The sequence below is a fragment of the Carassius auratus genome, chromosome 30, assembly GCF_003368295.1.
Source record: "Carassius auratus strain Wakin chromosome 30, ASM336829v1, whole genome shotgun sequence".
NCBI classification, from domain to species: domain Eukaryota; kingdom Metazoa; phylum Chordata; class Actinopteri; order Cypriniformes; family Cyprinidae; genus Carassius; species Carassius auratus.
This window is the reverse complement of record NC_039272.1, coordinates 1,852,982-1,876,214: the sequence shown is the minus strand read 5'-3', so window position 1 is coordinate 1,876,214 and position 23,233 is coordinate 1,852,982. Positions and strand designations below refer to the sequence as shown.

At 37.3% G+C, this 23,233-nt stretch overlaps 3 protein-coding genes across 9 annotated transcripts; 2 read left to right on the top strand and 1 right to left on the bottom strand.

The window, feature by feature from the left end:
- Positions 1-2,908: 2,908 nt before the first annotated feature.
- On the top strand, positions 2,909-6,611 carry agtr2 (angiotensin II receptor, type 2). Its single transcript, XM_026210687.1, has 2 exons — positions 2,909-3,158; positions 5,170-6,611. Exon 2 carries the CDS (start codon positions 5,215-5,217, stop codon positions 6,310-6,312), a length of 1,098 nt encoding a protein of 365 aa, XP_026066472.1. The 5' UTR covers positions 2,909-3,158; positions 5,170-5,214; the 3' UTR covers positions 6,313-6,611.
- A 2,725-nt stretch (positions 6,612-9,336) lies between these two features.
- Positions 9,337-15,112, top strand: si:dkey-125i10.3 (zinc finger protein 185). Of its 5 annotated transcripts, none has more exons than XM_026210680.1 (7): positions 9,337-9,740; positions 11,211-11,246; positions 11,345-11,462; positions 11,626-11,742; positions 11,866-12,540; positions 12,851-12,947; positions 13,824-15,112. In XM_026210680.1, the coding sequence occupies exons 1-7, from the start codon at positions 9,581-9,583 to the stop codon at positions 13,926-13,928; spliced, it is 1,308 nt and encodes a 435-aa protein (XP_026066465.1). In that variant the 5' UTR covers positions 9,337-9,580; the 3' UTR covers positions 13,929-15,112. The 5 variants fall into 5 exon arrangements, 4 of the variants coding, with proteins under 4 accessions (XP_026066465.1, XP_026066466.1, XP_026066464.1 ...); XM_026210681.1 differs by having other exon boundaries at positions 9,341-9,740; positions 11,629-11,742; XR_003276540.1 differs by having other exon boundaries at positions 9,349-9,740; positions 11,578-11,742; positions 12,876-12,947.
- Positions 15,044-21,201, bottom strand: plp1b (proteolipid protein 1b). Of its 3 annotated transcripts, XM_026210684.1 has the most exons (8): positions 20,992-21,198; positions 20,599-20,685; positions 18,948-19,134; positions 18,633-18,789; positions 17,632-17,806; positions 17,484-17,557; positions 17,334-17,399; positions 15,044-15,959 (listed from the first exon to the last, which is right to left on the bottom strand). In XM_026210684.1, exons 1-8 carry the CDS (start codon positions 20,993-20,995, stop codon positions 15,885-15,887), a joined length of 825 nt encoding a protein of 274 aa, XP_026066469.1. In that variant the 5' UTR covers positions 20,996-21,198; the 3' UTR covers positions 15,044-15,884. The 3 variants fall into 3 exon arrangements, with proteins under 3 accessions (XP_026066469.1, XP_026066471.1, XP_026066470.1); XM_026210686.1 differs by lacking the exon at positions 20,599-20,685 and having other exon boundaries at positions 20,992-21,201; XM_026210685.1 differs by lacking the exons at positions 20,599-20,685; positions 20,992-21,198 and adding an exon at positions 19,713-20,478.
- Between the last annotated feature and the right edge of the window lie 2,032 nt (positions 21,202-23,233).

Here is a 23,233-nt window from a genome sequence, read left to right as displayed (position 1 = left end):
AATGTCCATTTTATGAGCATTTAGCAAAGGGATTTTCATGGCCTGAGAAACTGCTCTTTCTCTGCTCAATACAATATGCACGTTTTTTTTTTTTTTAGTGGTAATCTATAATTCTCTAGAGGAGTCTTGTAGTTACAAGTAACCGGCAATGTACACAATTCTTATAGAAAACTATATATTTTCTGAAACCCCATTAATTGGATCTTGGACAGTATGATCTTCTAATATTTACAATTACTTTAATCCCTTAGAACATTTTTCCAGTGTAAAAGGTCTTTACTGTTATTGGTGTTATTGCAAACAAAAGAGAAATTACATGAGGGTGAGTAAATGATGGTAAATGATAATGCCCCCCCTCCCCCCGCCTCCTTTTTCTTAAACTGTAAACCTGGTAAGTGGTGTTCATTGGTTCTGGTTCCGGTTATCCTCATTCATTTTATTTAAGCATGATATCACAGAAAAAACGGCATGGTAACTAATGATCAATTATTATTATTATTGACTTGATGATTATTTAGTGTGATCTTTAAAGAAATTAGAAATAAGATAACAGCGTGGTTATGGAATGATACATAATGTAGCATGGTCGGTCTAATGTGGAATTGATGGGTTTTGTTTTTTGATAATGTGGTGGTGTTGTTTTTTTAGATTGGGTCATTACCAAATTGAGGTGGCTTATCAGAGTCAAATAAAAACCAGAGGACGAGAACTATCCAGAGTGAACAAGACACGACATCAGTGTGAGGTCAGTGTTATAGATTCTGCAGTCCAGTAAGTTTACATCATAAGCCTTGAAAATGAAATCATAAAGTTTTACAAGTGTCAGTTTTTCGAATGAACACACAAATGAGACCTTGACAACAGGGGCACAAACCCCATAAAGCCTTGCGATTTCAAAAACTGTGCTTATTCTGTCCAGAATTCGACTAAAATCTAGGACCAGAATCATGTGGACCTACAGTAATCAGACAAGACCACACTGAAACACAAATGTAACACATGTTAATTAAACTAATCAATGTAAATTCAAACTCTAAAAAGACAGGATGGTGTGACGTACAGTATTTGTCTACTGTGATCATGTCTACCCCCCCCCCCCACAGCAATCTTCAGTGTTCATTTAAAATTCCTCATGTCTTAGATAAACAATATGACGGAATAATGAAGATTGTTAATGCGCTCTCTCTCCATTGATGGATGGAAGAAGGAAGGGTTTGAGAAGAGGGAAATGTTTCAGTGACCGAGGATGGTTATGGATTTGAGTAAGTGCACGCTGGATGTCACACTCACTGTTGCAATAAAAAACAACACCACATTAATACACCAGAAAACAATGACACTGTAATAATAAAAACTTTGTATTCATCCTGAAGAAGGAGGGGGGAACCGGCGCACAATCAAATGAAACTTTAATAATCACAAAATAAACAAAACAGCGCATCAGCCCCTCACAGACGCAAATAGATGCGCGCAAATAAAAAGCAAAACATAAACTAACAGCCCAGGCCTGGTCCTCTCTCGTCCTTCACGGTCGTAGCTCCAGTTTTATATCCTTCCATCTCCTACGTGGGACTCGAGACCGGTGGTGGGGCTCAGGTGTAGCTCATCTCCAATCACTACACCTGGCCTCACTCCTCGTTCCCACGCCTCTCGGCCCCGCCCCACTCGTCACAGACACATTTTGAACTGGCTTTAATATTCATCCTCTTAGTGATCAATATCAGGCCATGGATGAGTGAAGTCATAAAATGAAACTTAAGCATGTTTATACAGCTTTAAAGATAAGTTAATTTCAAATTTCTCTGTAAAAACAGCAGCTGTTCATCTGTGATGTCAGTGACATGAGTTATACATTTGCTGTTAAAAGTTGTAATTTTAAGTAGTCACAGCTGTACATCATGCCCCCTTCAGCCTCCAATCATGTTAAGTTATAGCTCAGTATGTCCATACCAAACGAATCAACTCAGCTGGAGTTTACTGGCGGCAGCAGCATTCCAGGGGCTTTTCCAATCAATCGCTGCATAGGTCTAGTCATTCTTCAAAACAGAGGCTGAATTTGAGCCAGCAGGTTCAGGAAACACAAGAGCTTGAAACACGCAACCCCACCAAAAAGCCTTTGTTGCAACATTGTTTTCTGTTGCTTAAAGATTTATTAAAGAAATTGTCTACAGCCTTTGGTTTCTTGACAGCCACCCAGACACTCAAAAGCAGTAGGAGAAACAGTATGTTCTGTCTCTTCAATTTGTAAACACACGCACGCTTCTGGGTAATGTCATCCGTAATTGCCCAAATTTTGGTTATCTTAGCCCGGCTCATTTGAGACATCATTATCTGCCTTGTTCTGAAATTGTGAGAACACATCTGGCCGTGACCTCTGAGAGGGTCACTCGCTGGATTGTCGCCACAGTAACTACAGAGCGGAGTGAATGGGGAGCCTCTGACGTCTCTCAATTTCCTGTGTTTTAAGAAGCTTATCTGGTTTCACACTCTGGATAAAATACTTGATAGAGGACACGATTCATACAGGGGCAGAACCCAAAAGTCTTGTGAGGCCAGTGACCAACACTCATTTAGAAGGAATGCAGGAAATTTACATTAGGGGGAAAAAAGACAGATGCACAAACATTTGCAAGGTTCACTGAGAAAGATGATGAAATGTTACTGCATAACATATAAGTACTACATAAAAAAAAAACCCACTACTGTAGTACATCTGTCTTTAAATTTTCAGGTCATTAGGTATGTGTGTGTAATCCTGGATCCTTCCTCCTGGATTCCTCCTGGAGTCTCTCTCACATTAGTGTTCACATAGAGTTGCTAGTCAGATTCATTTAAAATGAACACTTTCACCCCTCTCTCATGCGCTCTCTCTCTCTTTCTCTCTCTCTCTCGCGCTCTCGCACAACATCCATCTCCACCCTCCTTTTCCCAGTGGACAAATGTGGACGTAAAAATATTTGAGCAAATCCTACATCTGGTTGGCTGTTCACTCCTTCATATACTTCCACACGCAGAGAATTGTCTCCACTTCCAAAATGGAAAAGTCTGCTGGGGGCTAAACAAGCTTTCTTTGGCTTGGTTTTTAGCGTGAAACGTGTGCCAGGGGGTAAAGCGACACCTCGTAGAGACTGAAGACTTTTTGCACAGGAAACTGAAAGGTATGCAGTGTTGTGGTAATTTTTTTTCTTGGGTTTTTAACATAATCATGATTTATTTATTTATTTTAAATTTAAGTTAACTTCTTAAGATCCCTGTGTAAAGTTAGAAGCATACCTGTAAATGTTTAGAGAGATGCTTTACCTAAGTGTTCAAACTATTATAATCATCATCATCTTTTTTTTTTTTTTTAAATAATATAATTCCAGTAATAAAGCCTAAAAACAATCAAAAAGAAAACCGTATGTTGTCAGTGCAGACTAAAACATTGTTCTTGATACACTGCCTTGCATGTTATTCCTTTTCTTTTCTGCAATGTATTAGAAATGAGAAAGCCAGATTGCATCACATTTTACTTGTAAATGCAATTCTGGAAGGTTAGCTGACATTAGATAGAATTTTGAATTTAAATGTCTTTTTTTTTTTTCTCAAGAAAGCAGAATAACTCTGGTTAGTTTTGGATTTTGCCGTTTCTCCAAAGGTATAGGACATGTAATATGAACCAAATATGAAGGAAATAGTTTAGAATGTTTCAGTGGTTATAGCCTACAATATGCAGCTGAAAAATACCTACTTTCTCATTTATTTTATTAGATAACTGCAAGCTTTTCCAATGAGTTAAACAGAAACAGTCTGTCAACTTGACAGGCGTAGTGTTCCGATTAACAATGTGCAACATTTGAAATATGACTGGGAATATTTTCAACAGCTGTGAACATTATTTAGGGCTCACAGTTAATCTTTATAAATGACCGTTAGACTTGAATGATGAGAAGCTTTTTCTCATGACAGGCAGAGAAAGCAGATTCGTAATATATTCAACATTTTAAAGCTTGCTCTCTGTTTTCCAGTTGTAACTATTAACTAACATTTAACTATGATTTTTTTCCCTCGATAAACTTCTAATTTGCTACTTATTAATAATTAAGGGATTTAAAATACGGTCATGCAGAGCAATGCATTAATATGTGCTTTTCACGTTGTAATGAACAGCCAGTATGCTAGTAATATACATATAATAGTTAATGGTGTGAATTGGTCCCTAAACTTTAGCCTACGTGTTACCTAAAACTCAAGGTTTGCAAGATATTTTATATTTACATTTTAGAATAACTACCATTAACTTTATCTAAAAACCTCAAACTGACAAATATGTTGTCAGTTCTTATGTTGCTTAGTCTGATTGTGATATTTGTTTTAGGACCTGTGTGTTTGTGTTGTTCAATTATGCATACATTACCTGAAAACTCTGAAAAGAATGCCTGGCCTGCTACTTTGTGTTATATACAGTATACTGTGGGGTAGCAGGACTGAATCCCCCAATCAGCACAACTGATGTCCCAGCCAGTCCGATATGTTCATGTGCCCCCCGCCTATGTTAACAGTAACCAGATGTATTGTGCGTAGCTTGCATAGAGTTATAAAACACATCTGCGCTGGAACCCAAACTCATCAGAGATATGGTTGCGCGCACACACACACACACACACAAACACACATGCTTTCTCACAGATTTCTCTTTCTCACACTGACAAGATGTAGAGGAGAGGATGCTACAACCACGTTGGGATTTTGTTCTCAGTTTTATGGCTCGTAATAGACAGCCAATAATGCTTTCCATAGCAGTGGGACGAGTTCCTTTAATAGGATTCAGTGTCCGTGGAGGGTTTGTTATGAGGGAACATGTTATAGATAGTCGCACAGACCTTTTCAGCTCACTCGAGACATTTTCCCCACTATTATTTTTACATTTGTTATTTATTCTGGCAACCTGTGAAATTCAGCCTGTGATTTATATCCGTTTTATTGTTTTTCCTTAGTTTCACAATCTTGTATTTTCCTGTTTGAGGGGATCAAGAAGTTTAAGTGAAGGTTTAAGATTCATGGAGCATGATAGATGATTTTGCATTTTATCTCAATGCTACAAAAACATGTTTCTTCATTCCTGCTTCACTTGAGAATTTGCCCTATCACTGCATAAAGCTCTTTGTTTTGTTTTTCTTCTAATTTCAGAACTTTACAACTCCCGTTCCTGAATCATCTTGCATAATCAACGCAATGGAAACAGAATCTACCTATAACCTGACTGCACCCACTGTGTCTTTGTTGCACCATAACATGACAAACACATGTGACTACATATCCACCTCAGCCTCGCAGTATCAGAAGAAAGTTATCCCAACCTTGTACAGTCTCATTTTCCTATTAGGTTTTCTTGGTAACATGCTGGTGGTGTGCGTATTGTATCACAGTTCAGGCCGAAGGACGGTAGCCAACACGTATCTGATGAATCTAGCCATGTCAGACTTGCTGTTCCTGAGCTCTTTACCATTCTGGGCTGTTTACTATTCGCTGGATTACAACTGGGTTTTTGGGAAGGTCATGTGTAAGCTGTGTGGAGGTCTGGTAACGATAAACGTCTACGCTAGTATATTTTTCATCACCTGTATGAGTGTGGATCGCTATCATGCCATTGTCTACCCACTGCACTCTCAGAGCAGCAGGAGCATAAATCAGGCCAGATGTGTCAGCGGCATCATTTGGGTCGTGGCGGCTTTGACGACGTTGCCGACAGTTGTGTTCCGTGACATACACACTTTTCCCAGTAACAACATTACGGCCTGTGTCATTTATTTCCCCAGCTCCTATTGGCAAACTGGGTTAACTCTTGGAAAGAACACTCTGGGATTCTTCTTGCCATTTCTCGTCATTGCAACCTGCTACAGCCGAATCGCCGTGCACCTTCTGGCCACCCCAAACTACTTGGAGCAAGACTCCACCCGACTGGTCCATGTGTTGCGTATGGTGGTCGCTGTGGTTCTGGCGTTTTTCTTTTGCTGGTTCCCGTTCCACGTTCTGGCGTTCCTCGGAGCTCTTGGGGAGCTGGGTGTGGATTGGGATTGCTGGGTACTTCAAGTGATCCATAAACTCCTGCCGTTCTTCCTCTGCCTCGGCTTTTCCAACTCTGCCATAAACCCTTTCCTGTACTGTTTTGTGGGAAATCACTTCCGAGAGAAGCTGTGGCAGTTTTACGGGGATATGCTGACACAGAAAAGAGATTCCATCAGCACGAGACTGTCTTCCTTCTCCAGGAAACTGAGTGATCTCAAAGAAACCGTGCCTATGGAGATGCTTGAGCAGCAGAGCAGCGCGTAGTGGAATCTGGTGAATCTCCACCTTTACATACTGTTATTATAACTGCAGAGCACCGTGTCAGTGTTGCTCAAGTGCTTTCCCAAGTACTGACACTTACTTGGGATGATCAGGTCAGATGTTGTTGTTATAATTGTGATTGTGTCACTGTGTCTTGTTTCTAACAGTGGTTGTGATTGGCTCCGGCACCTATAAACAACATTTGGTTGCATAACAATGTGTAGAGATATAGCCCACATATTATTCTCGGATCAGACTTTACTCAGGATGAGGAGTTTGCTGATTTTTCTGCACAGATATATATATATATATATATATATATATATATATATATATATATATATATATATATATATATATATATATATATATATATATATATATATATATATATATATATATAAAAATAAAGATTTTTGATTACAGCTGTACAGTCTTAATATTTAGATTACTGGTAATATCAGAGTTGTACATAACACTCAAATGTTAGATAATGTTAATCATGTCTTTCATATGGCTGAAATAGACTAAAACTTTATTTTAACTGCAATATACAAAGTCACAAAATGCAGCACAAGCTTTTAAAATGATAAATCATTGTAAATTGAATTATAATTCTATTATAATGGAGCATCATCAATAAATGATGTTTGCAAGTATACAACTTTTTGTAATTGTGATCTATCTATCTATCTATCTATCTATCTATCTATCTATCTATCTATCTATCTATCTATCTATCTATCTATCTATCTATCTATCTATCTATCTATCTATCTATCTATCTATCTAACAATATATGTCTGTCTGTCTGTCTGTCTGTAATCAACATGATGAGAATAAGACTCATCTGAAACGATGAACTTCTGACTGAAAGAGGTGTGATTTTTAAAATGGAAATTTCCATGTTAATGTCTTGTTAACGTTCAGTATTTCACACATCACAGATAATTTATTCTTAAATCAGTTCCGATGTGCATCAGCATAGTTTTAAGCTACATTATTCACAGTCTGCATTAGCGGATATTTAGTTAATAGTAAAAAACAACCTTAGTTCAGCATATGCTGGCCCATCAACTGGATAACATCACTTGTCCTAATTCACATTAACATTCTGCGAGCTCAACCTCTTAATGTTCCTGTAAACGCCAGCATCATTGTGAGAACTGTTATTTAAATTAGCAATTTTTTTTGATGAGGCTTGCTGTTTCGATAGCCTGTGTTCCAGATCTTAAGAGATCTTTCAAGTCATGTAGGTTCATCTAAAAAAATTTAAACACCAACTGGAGTAATGCACAACAATCGTTCTTCAGCTCTTCCAGGAATGTGGAAGAACCTGCTTACAGTGTCCGTTTCTGAGAGGTTAAGCAATAGTTCAGAAGTGTAGTACATATTTCTCATTTAGATTTTCTAAGCTCTGCCATTCTCTGTAGTCACAGTTGCTGCACACATTCTCATGTGTTTTTGCATTTCATGAATTCTGTTGTTGTCTTTATTTAAATTCTCATCATTTGCTCCAATGATGCAAGGTCTTCCCTAAACCATTCTAAGAAATGACCAGACATCAGTGTTCTCATCTGTCAAGCATTCAGGGGGAGGGCGTTTTTAGACTGATGAACAATGTTGATAAAGAGAAGCCAAGGTGGTTGTTGTATAATAGTTAAGAATCTGGACACGTATGTATGAAATTTCTCTTGACTCTCAATTTTGTATCATTTTATCAACGTTGATCATCGTTTATCTTTGTTGGAAAGTGTGTGTCTCCACCTCTTTGCTGCTATATTGTCCTAATCAGGTTAGGATACCTCTCTAGCAATCTTAAATAATTTAGAAGCTGAGTACTAATCTTAACACTTAGGAACCTTTCTAATCAAACTTTAACCCCTCAACTGTCACTCATATTTTTGAACATTGACTTTGTAGTGCACGATCCAAACTTACATTTTTATTATTCATGAATGAAAACATTTTGCAACATGATATTGATGTACCATTTACATGGTAATGCAATGTCTGATTTTAAAATGAGTTTTAAAGGATGAATTTTGAGATTTTAAGTTTTCAGTTGATATATAATTTCTCATGATTTCTAAAATGTGATAGAGAAAAAGGCAACAAAGTCGTCTTGTTTTTTTAACAAAGGTCAAAATTCCTGTTATAATGTAGATTTTTGAGGGTGCACCCTTGTCATAAATTAATCTATTACTTTTCCTACATAATTTTTAACAAAAAACATTTATAAAATATATATTTGGGAGTCTTCGACCTTTCCAACGATATATAGTTTGTCAAGATTAGTTTAGATTTAATTGTAATATAGTGAAGTAAATGTAGGCGTCCCAAAGAGTGGACGGGTGACAGTTAACAGGTTAAGCAATAAAATCACTTATAATCACACTTTTTTAGCAATAAGAGTAAAATTACATTGGTTTTAGAATCTTGACACACTTGAGACAATAACATTTTACTCTGAGCTGCTTTATACATATGGCCCCTGGTCTGTTAATGCAAAGGTTTCAGGTTCAGATCCTAATAATTTTACCTACAGTAGATCACAGTTCCATCACTATGTGCCCTACAGCCTGAGCTGCTCATCCTCACACCGTAGTGAACTTAAAATCTGCCTTCAAAGACAACTCCAGCATGACTGTAATTGTTAAGAACCACTGCACTATAGCATCGTGACAAAAATCCATCTATTGATATGTTGTCCTTCTAAATATTCAAAAAAAATAACCAATGTATATATTTATATATTTGTAATCTTTTCGAATCTCACTGTGAAATTGAATATGAGGCTACTAATTGTAGATGTTTAAATTGGAAGAATTACATCCAGAATCAGCAAGCTGGAATTTGGGCATATGAGCCTCAAACTACAGCTACTTTGTGTGTGTGTGTGTGTGTGTGTGTGTGTGTGTGTGTGTGCACATCCAAAATTTGTTGTGTTCTGTTGACTGATGAAAGGAAATTATTAATAAATGTATTCCTGCAGGTATTCTGTTCCGGCCAATACACATAGCACACTGTAGTGTACATCTGTCCAGATAGATGAATATTGTACCTATGACAGTCCATAAAACGTAAGAGATCAGAGGGTCTTAGGTGCACCCCATTTGTCTCACTTTGTCATTGTTTCAACAGCAGAACAGAACACCGTGTTCCTGAACACTCATATTGTAAGCTGGACTGCAGACAAAGACCGCGCATACACACACACATTATTATCTTACATCAAGGAAACAAATTCAAAGTTGAGTGAAGGTGAGCTATGTTTAGTTGTATGTGTCTTTTGTTGTTGTTGTGGGTGGGGGGTGGTACAGTAGATATGCATGAGAGGTGTGTGTTATGTGTGTTCATATGTAGTGGTTGCAGTCTGGCCAGTTTTAAATCACTCTCACAAACTAAACTGCCCAGTTTTTCATACGCAGGTAAGAAATCTTGCTTCATAACACACACACACACACACACACACACTATAGCAAAGAAATGCACTGGCCATTTTGTAAGTAAATGTCTTCCTCACAGATATAGTGAAACAAGTCTTAAACCAAGCTTAAATGCTCCTTGTGAAAATGATTGCATATATGGTATCTGATTTAACTCTTAAGGTTAAACATCTGTGTGTTCAAGTTTTTGTCTGAGTGGGTTTGGATTACGTAGCAGGGGCTCTTCCTCTAACTGTGATCAATGACAATTTAACAAAACAAGCAATGAAGAGGATTTCACTATTCTGGGAAGTGAGGAGGACATCCTGCCATTATGTTAGAAACTTAAGCGATACGTGTGTGATGTTGTGCTTTTTGATCCTGGAATGTTTGGGGAGGACATGGCTTTTATGAGTGTAAGACAAAAATTTAAATATCTTCACTAATATAGTTAGAAACTTATTTGCACTACTATTTGAAAGGCTCATAAACCAGCCAAATTATTACATCTAATACTATCAACAGATTTGGGCGAGGGTTTAGGGACAAAGTCGATATAAAAATTTTACTTGTGTACTTTTACATCTGTCTGTACAAATATACACAAGACAATTGGTTATTTATCATCACCGCTAGATTTTGAAGCATGCAAACAATGGCAAGCTCAGAGGCATTCATTGTGATGCATCACAAAAATTGGACTGATTTCAGTTGGGCTATGGCATTTCATAAGTCAAATTATTGTTTTAGTTTGACTGAAATCAAACTCTTACAATGAATGCAAGGACATTATTCAAGGATCTGTAAACAGAACAGATCCTTTCAGATTGCTGGCACTAAAAGCCAGACACCAGTGAGGGAGAATATACAGCCGCATATCACTGTGATATCATAAAGCATGTGCATGAGGAAACCTAAGCATTCCACAAACTCACAAGACCTTACAGACAGCTTTCTCATCACTCTTGCTGATTTATGACCTGTTCTTCCTCTTTACCATTGTCGTGAATGTTTTTCAGCTCATTTAGTTTTAGTTATTTATGTCTTCACCACTTAAATGTTAAAGGACTAATGCATACCAACACAGTGCAATTACTACGTCAAGTGCAATTTCAAACAGTTCAAAGCTGAAAAAAAGATTCACAGCACATTTAATTGTGTGTGAGCATCAGAGTTTCTGTTTTAGATGGCATGCTAGATAACACACACATACTGAGTAAAAAATGTGGCTGTGTTGCATTTTTGTGCAGTTTGTGCATGCATCATCTTTGGGCAGGAACCTGATTGCGCCAATCTCAACCTGTTCTAATATAACATGAAATGTGTAATACTGTTGAACAACTGACACTAATAAAATGAGCAAGTCAAAAATATACTGTATCTATGGTATAAATAATAACAGAAAGAGAGACTGAAAAACTGAAGCTGTGCTATAACGTGTATCTGACTCTCCTCCATGTATTTCTAATACAGGCCTGACTGAAGAAGAGGATCTTGCCATGTCCAGTGGTACACACACACACACACACACACACACACACACACACACACACAATATACATTTGTACACCAAATACACTCTAATAGCTGGTTTTCTGTGATTGTAGATGTTAACAGGGAGGCTGTGTTCCAGGCGACAAAGGTTCGAACCCATTTGAAAAAAGATGGAAGCTGGATCAACAGATCTCAAAATGTTGAGGACACACAGTCCGATGTAAAAGCAAGGTAAACGCAGGTTTTCACTGTCATCTGCTGGCTGAGAGCGGTAGTATCAACAAGCCAAGATCTTTCTCGTGTTTGCTTGACCTCTCAATTTATTTCACATTTTACTCTCTAACAGTAAACAAATAAAGTTAGGAAAACCTAATAACATGTCATCACTTGAAAGCAGTTCGGTCTCTTCCTCCATCATGCCACGTGCAGAGAGTACCACTCCCTCCTCCGGCCTTGACTCATCCACACCTCCACAAAGCTCTAATGTCATGTCAGCATTAAGGAAATTTGAGTGAGTGCTTTTCTTAATTTCCTTGTGTGTGTTTCCTGTATTCAGTGCACTCAATACACTGCATTCAATAACATTTCATTAAGGGCAATCAGATGTTTCATAATTATTCTGAACGTGTTCCAGTGCACATCCTGTCCTTGAGGACTCCAGGAGAGCACATGTAGGAAAAGCAGTGGAGACATCCATAGTCAAAGCTACAGAGCAACCACTAAAGACACCAGCAGATGCTTCTGTAAAGGAAATAGTGAAAAAACCAGTCACTATACCTGTAGAGGAACCATTGAAGACACATGCAGACACTCCTAAAACAGACGTAGTGAAGAAACCTGTTGAAGAACCATTGAAGACACCTACAGATGTTCCTGTAAAAAACATAGTGGAGAAACCTACAGAGAAATCACTGAAGACACGCACAGAGACTGTAGAGGGAACAAGGAAGACACCTGTAGATGGAGCTTCAACAGATCAAACACAATCCAGTGGAGTGCTGCAGGAGAAAACAGCCAAAACCCTACATGAGAACCCAACAAAGCCTTCAGGAACACTGACTACAAAGAATAAAGAAGATGATACAGCTGAACAAGTCTCAATAGCACATGCAACTGTAGTAGAGGCTCTACTCGAACCCAGACCGGCCGAAAACCAGCCTACAAGTGAAAAGGGGGAACTTTCACTAATATCTGCTCTGGAAACTCCAACTAAAGAATCATCAACTAGATCAACTACAGAACCAACCAAAGAACCCCGTGTGACAGCCCTGGAAGAGAACCACAGACTGAACAGTCAAGCTAAACTGAAGTAAGTCACTTAAAAGACACATTTATATAGATATGTCTGTGGACTTCTTTGAGTAGGTGTTATGCTATTTTGATTTAATTAATTTCTATAGAAATAACATAAAAATTTGTAATTAAAGGACTCACAAAATTTTAACTCAGTAAGTATATAGTTTATAAGCTAAATTCAGTTATGCAAACACAGAAACATCAACACTGTAAAATTAAGTCTGACCTGTCTGTATTACTAAATACCTTCATTTATTTTTACAATAAAGCACACAGTTCCATTCTTAATAAGTCGTATGTGTATCTGTGTATGTCTCTCTTAGTAAAACCATGTGTTCCTTCTGCAAGCTGCCCATAGATGGAAATGTGAAAATCTCCATCAACATTCCTGCCATTTGCTGCCATCCGGATTGTTTCAAGGTTTACTTTTTAAATCTTTTCTTCCTCTGTACTCAGGCTCACAAGTCAGTATCTCACCCTTCCACCAAATAGTTTTCAGTCTTATCTTATATTTTCACTTGGTATCAATGTTTTTGGTGATCTGATCACAGGAGGTCAGTGCTCAAAACAGGTGTTTACAAGGTCAGAAACATTTTGTGATGGGATCACTGAAACTTACAGAAGCTCAAGACATTTGTTATTAATAATTTTGTTTTCTCGTGCTTGCAGCTCATAGAGATATTTTGTTTACTCGCTCTCAAGTGGTTCAAAACGTGCATGAGTTTTCTTCTGCAGAGCACAAAAGAAGATACTTTGAAGAAAGTTTGCAATCAAACAGTTGATGGCAGCCATAGTATGGAAGTCAATGGCTATCATGTTTGGATACCAACATTCTTCAAATATCGTCATACTCAAAAATCAATAGCATAGCAAGCAGTACTAGACAAATGCTGATGTTTTTCCATTTCTGTTTGTTCTCAGCAAAATGTGTTTTCTTCATTTGTTTTTGTTCAGAGAGCTTCTTTTCAAAAAGCTACCTGTTAGAATAAAAAAAAGAAAAAAAGAAAAAAAATATATGTATATTTGAAAATAATAATCAAATCAAATCATTCACGGGGCTATTGTAAACTAAACATTTTACTTGTGTATTTGACCTTTTCAATGGTTTAAAAGAAAATCTCAAGAGTTAATATGTTAATAGCAGGTAAAAAAAAGCAAGGCCCAAAATGAACTTTTCAAACACATCTGCCAATGACAGTGAATTGACTTTATGTTTTCTGGCCTTGGAACTTATTTACTTTGAGATTTGATGAGTAAAGCCATGTTTTGTTCTGTGTGTGTGTGTGTGTGTTTTAGTGTAATGGTTGTGGCCATCCTCTGGGCGATCTCTCTTCATATATGTACCACTATGCTGGGAAAATCCTCTGCGAGAAATGCTTTGATCAAATCTTCCAGCTCTGATGAGTCTTCCTACTGCAACCTACTCCACTACAACTTATCACCATGATACCCAAGCACATCTCAGTGTCTACCAGCAAGTTTGCTGTAATTCAGCACTAATTTATAAAAAACAACAACAACAAAAAATCAGTCTTTATCAGTAGAGGAACTGGTGTCGTAGGTTTATTGTACATTGTTAATTCAACATCATTTTTCATTAAATGGTCAGGTTGTGTGTGCTTGTCTTGCTATTTACTGATAAAATTCCCCATGGGGTTTAATGAAGGATTTCTCTCTTTCTGATCAATATATTCCTTGTCTTCTCTTCACAATTCACTGTTTCAAATGTATTGAAAAAAAATATCATATCAGCTTAAAGGAGAAATTTGCTTCCAGAATGAAAATTTCCTGATAATTTACTAACCCTTATGTCATTCAAATGTTCATGTATTTCTTTCTTCAGTCGAACATAAATTAAGGTGGACTTCAATGTGGATCAATGTGTTGAAGGTCCAAACAGTAGTTTTAATGCAGCTTCAAAGGGCTTTACACAATCCCAGCTGAAGAATGTGTGAAATGAATCTAGTGAAATGTTCAGTCAAGAAAAATGCAAATTTACAGACTTTTTAACCACAAATGCTCACTAGCTCGACCTCATGCATAATAATCATGCACGTGTGATGTAGGCGGATGTAGCAACCCCGTGTTTACAAAGCGAAAGAATAAAGAAAGTCTTTACATCTTTGCCAAAAAAGGTTAAACAATGACGTTGGACGATTTTGAAGTTAGGGGAGAAAATGAGGTGGAGTTGTTCGCCATACCCTACCTTTTTAACCGACAAGACAAAGAACTAATCTTCATGACTTTTCCAATGTGATTACACAAAGCATGAAGTCATGGATGCACATAACAGAGCTAGTGCAAAACAAGCATTAGTGGTTAAAAAGTATGCAAAAAGAAAACGCTAGGACCTTTGAAGCTGCATGGAAACTGCAGATTGGACTTTCAATCCATTGGCCACCATTTGTTTGAGTAAATTATCATTGCAAGGAAATTTTCATTCAGGCATTGAACTTCTTTAACTTATCCAGTTTACATGTCTGTAGCTGTGAGACAAATTGACAACACTGATCATCTGCTTTCATTAAAGTTTATTCAACACACAGTTTATGTAAATTCACTTTAGTCTGAATTCTGCATGTTTTTTATCATTTACAATGATCAATCTTACTGTAGAAATAATTAGTAGTTTTCTGAAGTAAACCAGTCAGTGAACAATATTAAAAAGACATTAGTTCCTTTGATCGAGCACCATCATTGATCAGGTTCAGCATGTTGCCACAGTTAGTCAAAATATACAACAAATACACCCACAAACATAAAATCACACAAAAGAATGTCTGTAAATACTGAATTCAAACTGACACAAAGAAAGCTGTTCACTACAGCGCTGTTTCTCCATGTGTGTCACACAGAATAAAACACCCACATCTGACTGAAGAGGATTCAACACACTCAAACTCTCTTAAAAAGATGGAACGTGTGTGAGAGAGAGACGACAGAGGCTAAAATCCTGGCAAACCGCACGGCATTAATAAGACCATGAAGCACAATGAATACAATCATTAAAATGAATAAATGGCCATGAGCGTATATAATAATGTGTGCAGCAAAGACAGAGAGAGAGGAGACAAATGAAGAAATACAGAAGTTAGATTCCACTCCTCCAGAGATCCACTGTACAGTAGTTTTGGTTTTATGTGTAGTGCTTCAATGAATTGTTGTATTTTCATTGGTAAATCTATCTTAGTGTAATTTTTACTAATATGTCTCATGAAAGCAGTGGTTTGTGCTCTGTATGATAGAACTCTGCAGGGGCTTCATGGAGCTCTTTTGTGTTTCCTCACCGGCCACAGTGATGACACCTCTGAAACCGCTGCCACAGGCGACAGGAAAGCAGGCCTAGCAACACCGAACCTAAAAACGGATTCCCTTCCTTCCCAGAAACCTCAGAACAGCGTAGTTGTAGGTGGTGGCAACCACGTAAATTAACTAGGAAAAAAGAAGGAAGAAACAACACATTTCTGATGTTTTCCTCTGCTAAAGGATGAGCTCTTGTGGCATGAGTGTTTATATCCTTTAGAGATTTTACTATAAACATCAGGCAAAGAATGCAATTCCAGCAATAGCACATCATTATTTATTTACAGTCTTGTCTAAGCAGCATATAGCCCTTATATTTTAGAGAAACAATCCCCTTGGAGCAACAGGGGGCTTTAGTTCATTGTATAGTATTGCTTAGCTAAAAAAATTAATAAATAAAAATACATGACTGGATTTTATTAAAAAAAAAAAAGTTGTGTAATTTGTTATTATATATCAATATGCATAGCTATCAAATCTCTTATATAATTAAATTAGCACAAGCCCATAAAAAAAAATCACAGAAAGAAATGTGATTAATTATAGTATTACATATACTTTTCTAATTTAAGAAAAAAAAAGTGAAGATCAGTCAGTGTAACTCTCTAGCAGCATTTGTTTTCAGCTGGCACATATCTAATGCAACATAAGTATTAGAATATTAAATGCTTGTTTCAGTCTCATTGTGCTCTTATGCACGACAGAGAAGCTCTGGTTGCTCATAGTGATTGTCTTTAGATCAAGCCTGAGAAATGACTGCTGCCAAATATACAGGAAAAGGGAGTAGAGACGCTGGGGATCTGTCAGTAGCAGAGAGGTCAGTTACTGACTGTAAACTAAACATTCCTCTGCTGTACTTCCGTCATTTACTTCATGCTCTGCACTCTGACGTCAAAGAGTTTAGTGCAAATAAATTCCCTGTGAATTTGAACTCAATTGCAGTGGAAGTTGGTCAATAATATAAAATATAAATGAATGTGTAAATATAATAATCAGTAAATTCACATATGTAACCCTGGACCACAAAACCAGTCTTATGTCACTGGGGTATATTTTTACAAAAAAAAAAAAAAAAAAACCTTGTATGGGTCAAAATGATTGAGTTTGCTTTTATGCCAAATCTCATTAGGATATTAAGTAAAGATCATGTTCCATAAAGATATTTAGTAAATTTCCTACCGTAAGAATATCAAAACATAACTTTTGATTAGTAATATACATGGCTAAGAATTCATTTAGACAATTTCAAAGACGATTTTCTCACTATTTAGATTTTTTTTACACCCTCAGATTTCAGATTTTAGTGAAGATGCATCAATCACTGCAAGCTGTAATTTTTTAAATCATTAAAACCAATTAAATAATAAAGATTGCTGTGGTGAAATTGCTGCTTTACAGAATACAAGTCGATAAGCTTCTTGAAGAAGGCCACTATAGCCTTGCACAAAATCTTCTACAGTAACTATAAATGACTTCACAGATGTAAAACATTAGATCACTAACCAGGGCAAGAAGGGTGATTCCGGCTCCAGCGAATGCACAGATGTAAAGGTCATAGGTCACATAGAACTGGAAACATAAAAAGGGACATAAGAGACATGATCTCTTGAAACTCTGAGCATGTGCATGTGTCTAGGATAACAAACATCTAACCTCTGGTGTTTTGCAGATGTTTGCCAGTGTGTTTCCACAAACAATCCCCGGCAGAGCATTCCAGGGAAGAAACCCTACACAGAACAACACAGACATCATGATTGTAAGCACACAAAAGCATATGTACAGATGAAGGGTGCAGACCTACCATACATCCGTGCATCCATGCAGACCCTTGCTTGCTGGTTGAACATGGTGGTTTCCGACAGAATGTTGACTTTGTGACATGAGCTTTTCATATTAATGAAGAAGAGCACAGGAATGGCTGTGAAGCCAAAGACAACCAGCCAGATCACGGCGAGCACGCACGTCAGGATTATGAACTGGACAAGAGAAACGGCTAATTAGCTCAGTGCAACATAACAGGCATGGACACTGAAAACTATATAAGAAAGTACAGTAAGTAAAACTTGATTTATATCAACGTTACTACTGCTTTACACAAGAAATATACATATATTGTCATAAATGTTCACATGCATATATAGATATGGAAGGAGATACAAAATAAAAAAAATAAAACTTCATAAAATAGTAGGCTAAGACAACTTCTCACAGCTTATCAGAACAAACAAGCAAGTTGCTGTCGGATGAACGGAGTGATTTAGCTGGAGTATATATCAGAATTCCCACACTTTTTGTACTTTTCCAGTCATTTATGATGATGAAATAAGTAGTCTAAAATAATTTTATAGAGATCACATTAACAGAGAGTAATTTCACACTGCATAAGTACTTTTTTTGAACTGAGCATAACTGAAAAGGCATATTGTCTATTGAATTTTCCATAGCTTCTCCATGACTTTTATGACATGAGGTTTTAAGAATTTTGTATAATTATTATCAATTAATGTTACATTATACAATTAATTAATATTATAATATTGCCTATATAAATACAAATTATTTTAAAAAGTATTTTACTATTGAATTATTCAGGGAAAGAAATCACATTTTTGAAAATTTCAGCTTTTCCAAATACTAATATTTCAGTATCAAAAAAGAAGATAAAAAGATGCGAAAGGAGCAGCGACCACACAATTCAGAATCGAACTCTCTCTCTCTCTCACACACACACACACACACACACACATGTCCCCACAAGGATAGTAACACCTGAAATTTGTGACCTGAAAAACAAACACTCACAGTCAGGCTGAGGCAGCGGCCAAACTTGGTGCTCCTAAATTCTCCAAACGTCTGCTTTACTGCACTGGTGGTGTAAAAACCTTCAGCCAAAAGCAACAGTCCATAGAGGAAAAAGAAGGAGGCCAGACCGTAGATCACATACTGGAAATATTTTATACTGAAACACAAAATATAGAATAAATAACACATGCAAACCTTCATAAGTCAAACTAGTACAAACTATAGACTAAAGAACACTGATTAAAGATAAAGCTATTCTGTTCTCACATTATGTACTGTACTGTATATAATCACCAAAAAAAGGCAATAACTCACAAGTCTGCCATCACAATGAAATCCTGGACGTCCCTTGCGAAGTAGAGCTCTATGAATGTGTGTGTGTGAGTGAGCGCCTCATGGCCTCCCCCGCAGAAGAGCGCCACACCGGTGTAGCAGAGCAGGGTGGCCAGCAGGCTGGTGTAGGGCACGGCGCCCAGGCAGCGGATGCAGCAGTCATAGCAACCTGTAGGTGAGTAATATATCAACACACCAACTGCACATGCAGCACACACAATACACACACACATCTATACACACACATACACTGTACTACCAATACACAAGTGGACTTATACTCAACTACAAAATCACATGGATGACCTCGAAATGAGTATGCAAACTCCTCTAAGAGTTAGTTGGCTTACAGTTAGTCAAGGACACACACAACAACACGTGCATGCACATACTCAGTGCGCTCTGTGAGTAAATGTATCTGATGCACACACACGAGCTTGTAAATAGTCAGTCAGTGTATAATGGAATCACAAATGAACAAGCCAAATGCAGACAAAGTGAACGCAGGCAATCATAAAGCCCTGTTCAAAATCCCGTAACCCAAATAAAAAATCCTGAAAGTAAAAAAGTTAAATATGAGGAAGCAGAAGAGATGACAAAAAAACTGCATCAATAAAAGGCTAAAAATAGTTGTTTTTTTAAGCAACTTAACCAAAAGAAGCCAAACAAACGATAAGCCCCAGAAGGCTCAGCTATGGAGTTCTTTGGTTTCCAGTCTGTGAGGGAAGATGATGCATCTCAGGTCACCTAGTGCTTTACACAACCACGGCTGTTTCACTGGAAACATCGACACTGCTGAGTCGAACCCACGCCAGGAGAGAGCCGTGCAGATGCTTGTCCGCTCACTCCAGAGAGATTTCTGTCCTCTGTTGCAGTGATGTCTAAACTGAAGGAGGTAATTTCTTTTTCTTTCTTCGGATACACTCCACTGACCACCTCAAGGAAGAAAAAATGCATCGCTTAAGCTGCTTCTCTCCCTCCCTCGCTTCTTTCTCTCCTTCTTTCCCTCCCTCGCTCTCTCTCTCTCTCTCCCGAGTAGCCTGGTGTCAGGGAGAGATTTGGGTGGGGGGGTATGGGCGTTTTCATGTGTGTTTGAGGTTTTGTGGTCAGAAAAAGAAGCACTTGTGACAGTCATAATGGCTTTTGTTTTTAACAACAAAAACTATCATTGTGAACAAACAAGATAGACACACACTCACAGGCCTCAGTAGTGGAGTACGTCATTGTGTTTCCACTCAAAGCAGCACAGACAGACACACACTGACACCACTGGGGTTACAGCTGGGATCATGGCAGGTCAACCAGTCTTTTACACTCTTTTTAAACTGTTTTCTTCTCAAATAGCCTGTGACTCACAATCATCTGATTAATAGATACAACACACACTTTCATCACACCTTCTGTTTAAGAATGTGGAAATGCTTTTGGGTCCATCCATCCATCCATTCTCTAAAAACACTTAAAATTAAAGGGCTATTAAGTTGTTATCCAAAAAAGGAGAAACCTACAAAACAATTCAATGCATACATACATATGAATCCTTATGCAACTACATTTAATATTTCCCCATTTCAAACTGGCACTGGGCCGTACAAGAGTCCCCTTCAGAGAAGAGAATATTTGACGTAAAGACCTGATGTGACCTCCTGTTGTCTCCTGGTCTTCTCATCCACACCCAGGCGTTGTTGCAACTGTCTTAGCCAATCAAAACCGGAGGCAGCTGGTTAATCAATCAAAACAACCTTTTAATTAATAAGGATCCATTAAATGCATTTCCATAACAAATGCAGAAGTGATGCCTCTAAGCTTCTGACCAGCCTGATGGCATCTTTCACACATCATACAAAAAACGAATCATTAAAATGCTTGTATACAATACATTTGTCTAAACAACTTATATCACATGCAAATTAAAGAAACAACAATCAATTAAAATTCTGCCCATAAATATAAGCATAATTCTAAAATAATGAACATCATATAGCAGTGGTTAAAATGGGTTTTAGGTGAGTTCAGGTAGACTTACCCATGTGAGTATGTGTGTGCGTATCACGCTCTGTCTCTCTGATGTGCCGTGTAGTTTAATCTCCTTTGATGCTTTTATGATACTCACTCGCGCTTTTGTCCCTGGAACAATAAACAAACCCCTCTGCTCTCTCCCAAACTCACACACACACTGGGGCAGATCTTAAAGACGCAGCGCCCCTCTTTCACTGCCATGATAAAGAAAGAGTAAGAGTGTTTGTGTGTGTTTCAGTGCAATGAACCGTAAATGTTCACATGCACATGCATTATAAAGATAAGCACCCTGGCCAAAATGTTTGTGCACAAAAACTAGTAGCACTTACGTCTGGGCTAAGTTTTTCTACATAATCATTCCTATACATACACTTTTACTTAGCTATATAAATAGGGACATCCATTGACTTGAAATAGTGTTTCTGCATACAGGATGTTATAAATAATACAACTGTTAGACTTCTAGTATTCATAAATATTATAAATAATACAGGTCTAACAAAACATTCTGCATTTTTAGAATGAAAAGTTTTTATTTTAATACCATGTTTGCAAATGTGATTTTTGTCAGATTCACTGTAGCTCACTTCTGGGTACAAATTTGTCCCCAAACCATGATTAATGAAAAAAACCATGATTAACCATAACACACACACACACACACACACACACACGCACGCACGCACACACACGCAAAGCTATCTTTGTGAAGATCATTGACACAATGCTATCTTTAGCCCTTTGCCTTAACCTTAACTATCACAATTAAATGCTAACCCTAAATGTAACCTAACCCTAGTGTAAACTTAATTATAACCTTGACCATAAAACCAAGTCTTAAACCTCGAAGAGCCCTTTAAAGGGGTGCCAGAAAGTAAGAACTGCCCAAATCCCCTCACATTAACCACTTGATCCTCACTCCAATGGCTAAACCTCAAACTGGTTCTCACAAAGTTAGTAGTACAATTACACACACACTTATATACACACACACACAGATTTTGAAGCGCAGTGAGTGAGCTGTGTCCTTTAGAGTCAGATTGGGACATTCAATACAATACTACAGTTGTGTCAGAAATAGGAACACAGACAATTCACTCTTTCTGTAACACACAAATTCTCTCACTCTCTTTTACACACGTACACAATACTATTACAGTGATGAAAACAATAGAGCTAATGTGTGGTTTGAAATAAATCTAAATAATTTGATGTGCCCAATAAATAAATAAATATCTTACTCAGTATTTGTGCCTTCTTTTCCAATATAAATATCTACACATTCTTAAATCATGATACACATGAGAAGCAAACTTACTTTTCTTATCCCACTGGATATTTAAGCATAAAGTCATTTAAAAATGACTGAAAAGTAAAAAAAAAAACAAGGCTTTCATATAATTTTGCTTCTTAGATATCTTGATTTAAGATTGTTTAGATATTGTTTATCACTGAAAAACAAGACAAAAATACTAACAAAATAATTTTTGCATGGACTTGGATTAGCACATAGTTGCATGGAAAAAAGAAGCCCAAGGGTACGAAGATAGGCTAACAGATTTTTAATTTTGTGTGAAATATCCACATACAAATATTATGTTATAGACCCATTTGAATTTGTCCTGTAGCGCTAAGATTTTCTCAGGTTCAGCTGCCAGGAAACACAGAATTTGACAGAATGTACCTTGAATACATGAATGCACTGTAAACAGCTTAAAGGTATACTCCATCCCAAAATGAGAATTTTGTCATCAATCACTTACCCCCATGTCATTCCAAATCCGTAAAAGCTTTGTTTGTCTTTGGAACACAATTTAAGATATTTTGAATGAAATCTGGGAGGCTTGTGACTGTCCCATTGACTGACAAGTAACATTGTCAAGTTCTAGAAAAGTATGAAAACTATCGTCAAAATAGTCAATCTGCAATCAGTGGTTCAACCGTAACATTGTGAAGTGATGAGAATAGTTTTTGTATGTGAAGAAAACAAAAATAACGGCTTTATTCAACAATTCGTCTCCTCTGTGCCTCGCTGCATCACCATAGGGCCATTCTGGCAGCACTGTTGTGCTGTTTTCATTCAAATCAAAATGTAAATACACATAGAAAATGTATCCTTGTGTGGCGGCTGACACAGAATAGCATACGCAGTTTGTGTTCAGCGGATGTTCTCCATAATTGTTTTACGTGATGAGGAGTCCTTATGTTTGTTTTCTTCACGTACAAAAAGTATTCTCGTCGCTTCATAA

Excerpts from the sequence above, each read along its gene's own strand:
- si:dkey-125i10.3 (XM_026210679.1), top strand. The coding sequence starts at position 9,581 with ATGTTTAGTTGTATGTGTCTTTTGTTGTTGTTGTGGGTGGGGGGTGGT. Across the intron at positions 11,463-11,577 it reads CAGTCCGATGTAAAAGCAAG|TAAACAAATAAAGTTAGGAA; the intron begins GTAAACGCAGGT and ends ACTCTCTAACAG. Across the intron at positions 12,948-13,823 it reads GCCATCCGGATTGTTTCAAG|TGTAATGGTTGTGGCCATCC; the intron begins GTTTACTTTTTA and ends TGTGTGTTTTAG.
- plp1b (XM_026210684.1), bottom strand. Across the intron at positions 19,135-20,598 it reads ACAACAGGAGGTCACATCAG|GTTGCTATGACTGCTGCATC; the intron begins GTCTTTACGTCA and ends ACTCACCTACAG. Across the intron at positions 17,400-17,483 it reads ACATCTGCAAAACACCAGAG|TTCTATGTGACCTATGACCT; the intron begins GTTAGATGTTTG and ends TTATGTTTCCAG.
- agtr2 (XM_026210687.1), top strand. The coding sequence starts at position 5,215 with ATGGAAACAGAATCTACCTATAACCTGACTGCACCCACTGTGTCTTTG.